Raw genomic sequence first — 12,346 nt, 5'->3', positions numbered from 1 at the left:
ATCGCCCCTGAGGTTAAAATAGAGTTAAAAGGTTGAACTTGATGGACGTGTGTCTTTTTTCTACCTAACTTACTATGTTACATGTCTGCCATCCGGATCTGCTACTTGCCCGCACTCTGCACACCTTCCACAGCACTGTTCCACACACTAGCATTTGTCCCAGCTAGGCACCTCCACTAATCTGAATCCATCATCCTTTTAGCAGTGAGTAACCAATCTCTCTGCCAATTTTGCCACAATGCTGTGCCAAACTGCCAACCAATGTGCTAATTGTCATTTGGGGACGGGTTCCAGACAGTGTGGCACAGTGTAGGCTGCTGCTGTAATAATTAGTAAATAGTAATAATTCATATTTATTCTGTCCTTTCCCCAAACTATCACCTGCTGCTGCACTAGGACTCATTGAGTCCAATGCCTGCTTTATATAGTGTAGATGTGCCAGGTGTGTTGATGGTGCTATAAAGCTTTGTGCTACATGTAATGGTTTCTTGTGGGAGCAGAGAGCGATATTTCCATTCCATATGTGACAACCAACACACTAGTGAAATTAAGAATTTAGGGGCTCCTTGACTAAACACCATGCACAAAACATGTGCACCGAGCATACTGCATATTTAACACTAATACAGTATATAAAGCCTGGTTGCTGCATTACAATAGGTGTATGGTGCAATCTCAATAGGCAAATCCTGCACTTTACATCTGCTACTGACCAGTTGAAGGGGCGGTTCACCTTTAAGTTAACCTTTTAGTATACTATAGGATGGCCAATTCTAAACAACTTTTCAATTGGTCTTCATTTATTTTTTTATAGTTTTTTTTAATTATTTTCCTTTTTCTTCTGACTCTTTCCAGCTTTCAAATGGGGATTATTGAGCCCATCTAAAAATAAATGGCTACAAATGTATTGTTATTGCTACTTTTTATTACTATGTTTTCTATTTTGGCCTCTCCTATTCATATTCCAGTCTCTTATTCAAATCAATGCATGGTTGCTAGGGTAAGTTGGAACCTAGCAACCAGATAGCTTTTAAAACTGCAAGCTGGAGAGCTGCTGCATAAAAAGCTAAATAATTAAAAACCACAAATAATAAAAAATAAAAACCAATTGCAAATGGTCTCCGAATATCACTTTCAACATCATACTAAGTTCATGATTTAGTTAAAAAAAAAAAAAAAAAAACCTGTCAGGAGAAAATGGGGAATCCAAAGAAAAGAGAGGTGCCAGCTGAGGAATAAGAAGAGGTTGAGGAATATACAAAAAGAAAAGAAATGGTGGAAGAAAGAAATACAAACAAGACAAATAGAGGAGCAGGAGCAAGAAAAAGATGTAAAAGAAACTAAAATAAAAACAGAGAAGGGAACAAAAATATAAGGTTAGTAGTTGTTGCTTTTACATACTACATGTTTATATGCACGTATAATGTATCTCTTTACTCTGGGTGACTTCTGTTCATAAACACACAAAAAATATAAAGAGAAGCTTGAGATAATTAGAGCCTATAAATCTGCGGCACCAAACCTCAAGCCACCAAGCAAACCAGTTCGGGTGTTATAGTGAAATAACTTCAAAAATAATAGACACTTAAAACGTAACCTTTAATAAATTTCGTTAAAAGCACAAAACCAAAAAATATACAGGGCCGTGCCCTCAGTGACACAACACCACTACAAAACGTGAAGACCCACTACCTCAAAGTAGTATAGGCAGTGCAGGACATTAGCCTTAAAAAACAACAATTAAAAGCTGCATCAGGTGGTATACGGTGGAGTGACAGAACGCCAGTCAGTAAGGCGAACTACAAATGTTTCTAGCAGCCTAGTAGCAGTAATTACACCCTCCCCTTAGTTTTTCCATTCCCAAGAAGACAATTTCTGCCTACCTACGTTGGGAACGGATGGGAGCTTCTCCCCCACAGTCCACCTATGCTGCATAGGTGGACGGTGGGGGAGAAGCTCCCATCCGTTCCCAACGTAGGTAGGCAGTGTAATTACTGCTACTAGGCTGCTAGAAACATTTGTAGTTTGGTTTGCTTGGTGGCTTGAGGTTTGGTGCCGCAGATTTATAGGCTCTAATTATCTCAAGCTTCTCTTTATATTTTTTGTGTGTTTGTAACTATTTTTCAAACCTGCGGGTGTATATAGTACCCTCTGACTGACCTGGCTCACTCTTTTTGATTTAATTGACTTCTGTTCATAGCAGTGTGCTAGATGATCCATTCAGTCAATGAATGCTATGATAGATGTAAAAAAAAAAAATGTGTTCCTGGTGTCCGTTTCTCTTTACTGGGGGAACCCAAAAAAGCATCAATGGGTGTGACTTATTATACATATGGGTGTGGCTTATAATTGTGGGCGTGGCATTGAAAAAATTTGTGTGATAGTTTCTGGAAAGGGACTATGACTGTGGGATAGCAGGCATTGTAGGGAGAGATGGTGCCTATAGTAGCCTTGTTGAACTACATATGTATGTAATATAAAAAAATAAACAGAACAGACTTTAATAAACAGACTTTTTGACGATCCAACACTTTAGAACTAAAACAGCTGAAGTGTATCCTATGTAGAAACATCATGCCACACACTGAATAACTGAGATGCAGCCTCAGTGCAGGTGCCGCAACCCCTCTCATTGCTGATATCTTTCCAAATAACCAGGCTGTTGAAGCCGCAGAACTTTGGGACTATCGACATTGTTTTCATAAATTTAAAGAATTAAAAAACTAATTTTCCTGAGGTTATCTGATGAACTAAGTAAGCTGGCCATACAAATATTGTCAATAGATACAAGGTTTCATGTTGGAATATACGGCTTAGGGGCAGCACTATTTTACTTGCCTCAGGGAAAGGCAAACATGGCTGTTCATGCGATTTTGAATTTTGTAAATTATCTCGGAGTTGCTGGTCTTTATTCAAAGTATAATTATATAAATATATATTATATATACATTTAATAATATGAGTGGTACCCGCACGCCGTCACCAACTCCCACTTGAAATAGTGAAAAAAGTGGAACGTTTAATTTCAACGTTTCAGCACACCAACTCGTGCCGTCTTCAGGAAGCGAAGTGTATATATATATATATATATATATATATATATATATATATATATATATATATATATATATATATAATTGTTCACAATTGTTCAATCCTTCTTGTCCTTTTATTCCATAGTATAACCATGTTATATTACACATATATATAAAAATATCTATATAAATATCTATATCTATATCCATATTTATTGTTATTCATAACATCACTGTGCCTGAAACGTAGGAGGCACAGTGATTTTATAATAAATATTTTTGTGACCTTTGGAAAAAAAAAAAAAAGAGTGCTGGTCCCTCTTTAATTATATATATATATATATATATATATATATATATATATATATATATATATATATATATATATATATATATATATATATATATATATATATATATATATACACACACACATATATAGACACACACATATATACACACACACACACTGTATATGTCCATAGGAATATTATACAAGACATTTTGGTACCATACACATCACATAATTTAGTCTGAAAACATATTTAAGTTGGCCAGTTATAGTCAGATTTGGTCCGGTGGTTTGGCTGATTTCTACCATACATTATAAATACAGTAAATATACCACTTCCATATAAGGATCGACCATTGAATCCTCCTAAATAGACAGAAAGGTTGCAGAGAAAAAATGCTGATCAGGGCCGTATGCAGCCAAGCTCAGCCTAACAAATACTGTGTTGCAAATGCATTCTACCTACAGCTATGCTTTCTGTTTATTTTTATTTAAGAATAACACCATGTATCAGCACATAAACAAGAATAGGACAGAAGGGTGAAAAATAAATATAGAAGAAGAGATTATGGCAAAAGCTTGTGGCACTTTAAAATAAGTGTCATGGAGTGAATACAGGGTAGAGTATTCACAGCCTGACTAATTGGACATCATTTAGCTACTGTACAAGTAATGAATAATGACACACCTACTTATTTGGGGCATCTTATTGCCTAGGAAATTAATCGTTCTTTGGGCAGGCGACCATATTCTTGTGGTTGCCATTGATCTGAACAGCAATTGCCTTGAATCATGGGTTGCATACAAGACCGATTACAAGCGGCTTTAGTGGGGTTTAATGCAAAGGGATGTCACTTGTCCCTGCCTACATGAAGCTGCCCTCGTCATCGCAATTGTACAATATACATTCTTATGAATACAAGCATATTCACTGGTTAGACAATAAGCAGTATTACAATATTGTTTTTAAGACATCGCTTTCCCTGTGGGTTAAGAATTCTATTTTAGCATTGTTTTGCATGATAGAAATGACATCAATAAAGGAAGGGGGGGGGGATTTTTTTTTCTAGTAGTAAGTGAATCTGTAAACATCTGAATGATAAGAAGTCTGGAAGCTGTGTCAGGTGTTGATGCTTAGGGCACTGGTCCTTCTTCATGGTAACAGCCTTGTCTCAGGTGGCACTTTGGCAGAGGTGGCATTTTAATTGCATAGCATTAAAGGAGAAGGAAAGTATAAATCAATTGTGATTATTATCGCTTGATACCCCAGGCCAGTAAAAAGCAGAAAAAGTTCCCCGGCCAGGGTACTCCTGAGCACATGCATCAGTGACCTTGAGGACCAAAATAGGGAGAGAAGTGGATCACACATTTGAAAGCTGTAAAGAGTCTGACGTAAAAGGCAAATACAAAAAAATAATGAAGGCCAATTGAAAAGTTGCTTAGAATTAACCATTCTATAGCATACTAAAAGTTAGCTTAAAGGTGAACCACCTCTTTAAGAAGTTTGGCCAAAAGTGAATCAACGTAATTCCTAACCTGAGCAAATATTTGAAAAGATCACTGTGCACGTAAGAAGGTCCTGGCTGGAATACAGTTTCTCTAGCATTTGTCTGCACATGTAGATGGGAATATTTTAGCCAGCCTGATAAAACGCAATACTTCCATCTGTCTACGGTTTTAAGATAAAATCTATAAATGCTTTCCGTTCTATAGAACAGTGCAGCTGATGAATGATTCAAAGGGGAATTTGACCTTTAAGTAAACTTTAGTATATTAAAGAGGGAATTATTCTCAGCAACTTTTCAGCTTCTCTTTATTTCTTATTATTTTTTTATTATTAACCATTTTATTCTTCCTTGAAAATTCTGATCTGGTCGTCAGGGTGACTGATCCCACAACAATAAACACACAGATCGACTATTCTTATTTTAATTTTTTAAATTTGTATTCAGCTGCTTGGTTTCTCAAGTGATGAATCAATAGCAACTAATTTTCCAAGCCCAAGAGCTCCCAAACAAAAATTCTTCCCCCCCCTCCGGACGCCCCAAATATATATAGGCAGGTTTATTTGCTCCTGATAAAACTATCCCTCATGTGTGTCAATTGAAAGGAGCTTAGAGTTCTTCTGGGGAAAGGATTGTTGAAAATGAAGAATAATCTCTACAGAAATAAGTCAAATCAACTGGACTTGCTGTTTTTTGGATCCCATACTTGTTTATATATAATAGTATTGTAGCGCTATAGTAAACTGACTTGTGCTAGGGCAGTTTTAGCTACTTTCCTTTGTGGGCTGAGACCACAGATGAGCTCTCTTTCTCAGGGGTAAGCCCTTGCAACGCGGTGGAGGCAGGGTGTAGTGTAACTGTAACTGGGTGCGATAGCACAATGATGGGCGCCAGTAGTTCTTTAACGGTTGAACAAAGAACTGTATTTATTGAACAATAACACATAGATCATTCAGCACACTGATCCACAATGGAGTATAGACCATACACAGCAGCATAAAGGAAACATATACTCACAGCACGTATAGGCTGAATCCCCACAGGCTAGGGAATATACAGCAGAGAGTAAGTTGACAGCATGTGATGGGTATTGCCCAGTTTTCAGGATATCTTCCAGTGGCAGACTAGGGGAAATCCTACCATCCCTACCTCAACACTTGGTTCCTTACTCCGGGTCAGTAATACCCTGGGATCTTAATCCCTCTAATCTCTTCGGCGGAGATTTGAGCTGCTCAACTAAATAACCTCTCTATCACTCCTAGAGTGATCTATAAACGAGTATAGCTGTCTGATTACTAGGGCCAAGGTGCCTAGGGTCAACACTACCCATTCACTAAAGCAATGGACCCAGAGCACATGGTTCCTAAACCTTTTATACTCTGGCACAGTGCCATCTGGTGTACACTGTGTGAACTGCAGGGGTTACATAGCACAAGGTCCCCATAAGGACCCACTGAGGTGTCCATATTACTAGGGATGTGCCTGTCTGTAAAGTGTAAGGGTGTCTAAGATTTTCACATCCCTACAGTATAAAATACACTTTTTGTTTTAAAACTGGTCAATTTCAGTTTATTTAGTGTCGTACTTGCTAAAAAAGTGCTATGGGGGCTTTCTTTCAGCCATGTGATGAGCATAAAAACAACATATAAATAAATAATTAAGAAAACTAAGGATTTTCAGTAGAGCCAGCTTGCAAAGGGGCCATTGTGGGTGTATGAAAGTATTTACATGCAACTATTCCCCCACAATCACATTTTAAATTATTTCAGTACAATACTCTGGGAGGCTTTGGCAGATTTCTTTTTTCTGAGCTACCCAAAAATGAGACATTCCAGCCAGCGCACACAGCAAGTCCAGTTGATTTGACTTATTTGCACCCCCGCCTAATGGTTTTAAAAAATAGTGGTGAGCACAACTTTCCCTTGTTTGTTATAGTTATACAGGAGCAGTGACACCAGCTCCATGTTGTAGCCCCCACCCTTCCCAGCTATAGTCAGGTGATCCCACTGGTGTCTAATAAAAGGGCAACCAAGTTTGGGAGTTTTACTTTGAAAGCAGCTAGTAAGTTGCAGGTAAAACGTAGTCCCTTTGTAAAATGTATAATGAAGCAATTGAATTCTTAATGAATCCGATGAAAATTGAGCGTTGGACTCGCCAGATATGGGATGACTTTGACGTAGTTGGCCAGCTTAAATATATTGCAATATATGGACAAACAATCCCTGTTTTGTTTAAAGGGTAAGACATTTTTCAGTAGCAGTATGCACAAAATGTTTCTGTCTTAAATAAATATATTGATAATGGGTTGAGTGCAGAGGAATGGGCATCTCCCATAGACTCTATTTTAAAATAATTCAAATATTAAAAAGTGTTTTTTTTTCTCTAATAATAAAAACGTATATTGTATTTGATCCCAGCCAAGATATAATTAATCCTTATTGGAGACAAAACAGTTTTGTGTGCATCTTAGCATCAGAGTGAGCGTCTGGTGGGCCCCAAGGGGGACTGGAACAAGGTAGAGCAAACACACACCCACGGCAACCCCTGGAGATAACGGCCTGGTGCTCAGTAGTAGAGGATAGGGCAACCTCCAAATTAGACCAAAGAACGAAGATACCGGCACACAAGGCTTATTTGCAGGGAAACCCTTGCTTTAATTCAAAGTGCAATGTTTCGGGCCACGCCCCTTTCTCAAGCATGCTTGAAAAAGGGGCGTGGTCCAAAATGTTTTACCCTTAAAGCAAGGGTTTCCCTGCAAATAAGCCTTGTGTGCCGGTATCTTTGTTGTTCGTGCCCCAAGGGGGTGCAGACTGGGTGCACCCCCTGCACGCCTCTGTTTGCTGGGTGAACCTAGGCAGTGGTGCCAGCAACCACATGGACTTAAAACTCCTAGGGCCCCTACTGTCTCAGTTGTTATACCACTGCCAGGGCCCCTGCCAGACATAGGCAAGAGAAGAACCTAAAGATCCCATTAAATTGCAACTATCCGTTATCTGGAAACCAGTTATGCAGAAAGCTACAAGTTACAGGAAGGTTGTCTCCCATAGACTAATTAAATGATCCAAAATTTTAGAACATATTTCCTTTTTCTCTTTAATGACAAAACAGTACCTTATACTTGATCCCAACTAAAGGTGGCCATACACGGGCCGATAAAAGCTGCCGACAGACCAAGTCGGCAGCTTATTGGCCCGTGTATGGGGGCCCCCCGACGGGCTTCCCCGATCGAGATCTGGCCGAAAGTCGGCCAGATCTCGATCGGATGGGATTAAAAATCGCGGGCGCATCTGTTCGTTGATGCGGTCCCGCGATCCGACCGCCCGTTTGCGAATTCTAGGATCCGATCATTGGGCCCTAGGGCCCACGATCGGATCTGCCTGATATTGCCCACTTCAAGGTGGGCAATATTGACATCGCCAAACGAGCGGATCTATCCATGTATGGCCACCTTAACATATAATTAACCTTAGTGGTGAAGAAACAATCCTACTGGGTTTATTTAAAGTTTACATGATTCCAAATTACAGCAAGACCCCTTAACCAGAAAACCCCAGGTTCCGAGCATTCTGAATAACAGGTCCTATACCTGTACCAGAATACCACGGATAGCCAAAGCTTGACACAGCCTCTATTTCCCTGTCACTGTCCTATGCTGATATGCTTTGTCGAACATTAATAATGAATTAAAATGAGAGTAAACATTGTTTATAAAGAGTGTCCATTTGGAGCACCCAAAGGTTCTAATAAATTAAATTCTCTTGCAGTGGATAACATTGGTTGGCCCAAGCTGTTGGAAACAATTCAGAGTGCCCGAGGCAACAGAGCGATGCAGGATGAAGAGACACGTGAATGTAGTAAGTCAGAAGCACGTGGCATTATTGGGAAACTTCTGTCTCATATCAACACTAGAGAATGCTCAGCTATGTATTGTCAATAGACAATAGCCACAGGGACCCTGCCGCTGCTGGTCTGAAACAGTGAAACCCATTATCCACAAAGCTTCGAATTATGGGAAAGCCGTCTCCCATAGACTCCCTTTTATCCAAATAATCCACATTTTTAAAAACAATTTCCCTTTCGTTCTGTAATAATAAAAAAGTAGCTTGTACTTTAGCTAAACTAAGATATAATTAATCCTTATTGGAAGCCAAACCAGGCTATTGGTTTATTTAATGTTTACATGATTTTTTAGTAGCCTTAAGGTATGAAGATCCAAATTACGAAAAGATCAGTTATCCGGAAACCCCAGGTCCCGAGCATTCTGGATAACAGGTCCCATACCTGTACTGTATAGATATGCTTGTGTCATACTTTCAAACTCGCAATACCCTAAGCAGTTCTCTAATTTTAGCAGATCTTTGAAAAACCAAGGATGTGTTAAGGGTCTCATTTTTGGGTAGCTCAGAAAGAAAATCTGCCAAAGCCTCCCAGAGACTTGTACAGAAATCACTTAAAACGCGATTGTGGGGCAATAGTTGCATGTAAATACTTTCATGCACCCACAATGGCCCTGAAAATGCTTCGTTTTCTTAGTTATATGTTGTTTTTATGCTCATCACATGGCCATCCCCATAGCATTCCTAGCAAATACGACACTAAATAAACTGAAATTGACCAGATTTAAAACAAAAAGTATTTTTATACAATTATATATAAACATGTATGGGATCCATTATCAAGAAACCCCTTATCCAGAAAGCACTGAATTGCAGGAACGCCATCTTGCATAGACTATTTTAATCAAGTAATTCACATTTTTAAAATTATTTCCTTTTTATCTGTAATAATAAAACAGTAGCTTGTACTTGATCCCAACTAAGATATAATTAATCCTTATTGGAGGCAAAACCTGCCTATTGGTTTTAATTAATGTTTAAATGATTTTAAGTAGACTTTAGGTATGGAGATCCAAATTCTCATCCAGAGAATCCACCCCAGGTCCCAAGCATTCTGGATAACAGGTCCCATACCTGTATATATCTATGAATTAGCTTATCCCAACACATAAAATAGATTATAAAAATGTGCATTATCAGGCAGTGCGAACATTTTAGGTGAAAATCTCTCACATATTCATAAGAATAGCTTTTCTTAATATGCTTGTGTGGCACTAGAGTGATGAACGGAGAGACAAAATAGTCCCTTTCGTTTGAGATGATAAACCTTGCATTATTTCATACTGGAGTAAATCTTTTTGTACCAGTTATTTTGATAGTATGACCTTTTCTATGAGTGCAAGACAGTTACAAATCTAGCACCATAGAAAGAATGCAGCAGAGTCACTAATGTACGGTATGTATTTATACCACTGGTGCCAAACGGGTCTTGCAGTATTGACCTGACCTTTATTTCAGGCTTAGAAAGATGAGTGTTTGGGGCCTCAGCTATTTCACTGCCAGCAAAGGATGCATTGGTTGTCTGGTATCTGCATCTATGGCCAGAGTCATAATAGGACATCTACCAACAAGCTTTATATACAGTATCTCCTACTTACATATTCCCCCCTCACACTCTTGCAGTGCTGGATTTTTACCCTGAGCCGTGTGAGTGCTGGAAGCGCATGGTAAATTGCTCAAGCCTAGGCCTGCACTCCGTCCCTCCTGTGACTCCAAATGTGACAGAACTGTAAGTATCCAGCATTATAGACTACCTGATAAAAGTTTAATTGCAATGTTGTGGTCATTTACGGATTTACTAATCAGTTTTGGTACCTATTTGCAATCGAATGGAAGGATTCGATACACGGAGATTTATAATCTAACACTGTGCAGTATGTTTGATCCTTTACCTTGGTTTGGTTATATGCAAATTTCAAAGGATTATTATTTAGTTTCATTTTGCTTACGTCTATAAAAGTGTTGCAGACTCAGCTTATCAAAGCACCCATTGCCTCACTGGCAGACAGGCCTCATATTAATTTAGCAAACCCATATGCCTTCTGTTGTGTTACAAATCAGATTACAAGAAGCCAGAAGGGGTATGACTAAGTAGCCTAGTAACGTGGCCAGCTAAACAAGATTCTAAATGGAACACTTAATAGCAGGGGTCACAACCTACTGGTGGGGCTAAGACAGGGTTGGACTGGGCCAGTGGGCACTGGGAGAAAACCTCATGGACCCCACTTACCCAGGACCACTGCCTTCCTTCCCCCTTGATGGCCAGGGTCTGTGGGCCCCCAAACCCCTGTTGCAGGCCAAGGTCTGTGGATCCATCCCCCCCTTTCTGGCTGAGAGCAACAGGTACAGGAGGAGAGTGCAGGCCCGAAGAGGTATGTGTTAGAACACTTGGTTGGGGGGAGGGAGGGGCAGAAGTTCATGAAGGGGGTGAAGGTGATAGCCCCTTAAGGGATGGCCCTGAAAACCCTGTCCAACACTGCGCTAAGAGCAGTCGAAAGGGGGCTCAACACTGAAGGCCAGTTCAGGTTATCATTGGGGTGAATGGTCATTTAATCAGCTAGATATACAGTAGTTCCCCCATTTTATGTTTTTCAGGGGAATACCCTGCGAAATCAAGGAAAATATAATAATATCAGAGAAATATATTATGCCTATTATATAGGTGGGGACCACAATAAAAACAATATAGAAGGAGGGAAATGTAATCAGGGGAAAATTGAGGTTTCACTGTACAGTTATGGGATCTGTTATCCGAAACGCAGTATCCAGAAAGCTCGAAATCACTAAAAGGCTGTCTCAAATAGACCACTTTATCCAAATAGTTCAGATTTTTCAAAATGATTTACTTTCTTCCCAGTATAAATAAAGCAGTACCTTGTACTTGCAAACCGAGATATAATTAATCCTTATTGGAAGGAAACCCAGGCTATTGGATTTATTTATGTTTACATGAATTTCTAGTAGACATAAGGTACGAAGATCCAAATTATAGAAAGATCCATTATCCAGACATCCCCAGGTCCCGAGCATTCTGGATAACAAGTCCCATACCTGTGCCTTCAAATATGGCTTGAACTTAATATGTACAATCATCATCATCATCATCAATTTATATAGCGCTGTCAAGATACGCAGTACAATAAGCACTTTCCATAAAACTGTGCCAGCGTACAGATACAGTTGCCTGTCTTGTCCAAAAGTGGAAACAGTTGAAGGTATAACATTTTAGACAGCAAATAGTGTCTTGGAATGAAGAGAGGTAAAGCTGCCATTGGAGTGGCCAGAGTATGGAATGCCAAGTAATTATGACTTTCCCTAGACAGGTAGCTAGTGGGGACCAGTTACTTCTAGAAATGGCTATGACTGATATTTGAGCACATGCGAATATGTTTAAAAATACTAATGGCAGGCAGATACACAGCATGCCATATTTTGTGCTTGGACTTGCATTGTGACATTTTTTCTCTCTGTTTAGGGATCTAAAGGACAACAAAATCAAAACCCTGCATGATGGGATCTTCAGCCTTTACCAGAACTTGGAAAAGCTGTGAGTGATTCGGACGTGCGTGTAAATATTCATGTATTACAGACTGCAAGCCCCATAAGGAAGCTTTGCAA

At 39.3% G+C, this 12,346-nt stretch overlaps 1 protein-coding gene across 2 annotated transcripts in view; it reads left to right on the top strand.

Moving 5' to 3' along the window:
- Positions 1-12,346, top strand: part of LOC108704519 (relaxin receptor 2) — a 174,786-nt gene that overhangs the window by 104,147 nt on the left and 58,293 nt on the right. For both annotated transcript variants that reach the window (XM_041572645.1, XM_018241093.2), the window contains exons 3-5: positions 8,597-8,686; positions 10,352-10,457; positions 12,204-12,275. In XM_041572645.1, the coding sequence (XP_041428579.1) occupies positions 8,597-8,686; positions 10,352-10,457; positions 12,204-12,275 (268 nt within the window). The remainder of the gene's footprint in view (positions 1-8,596; positions 8,687-10,351; positions 10,458-12,203; positions 12,276-12,346) is intronic.

Source organism: Xenopus laevis, chromosome 8L (genome assembly GCF_017654675.1).
Source record: "Xenopus laevis strain J_2021 chromosome 8L, Xenopus_laevis_v10.1, whole genome shotgun sequence".
Classification (NCBI taxonomy): domain Eukaryota; kingdom Metazoa; phylum Chordata; class Amphibia; order Anura; family Pipidae; genus Xenopus; species Xenopus laevis.
This window is presented reverse-complemented; position numbering and strand designations above follow the sequence as displayed.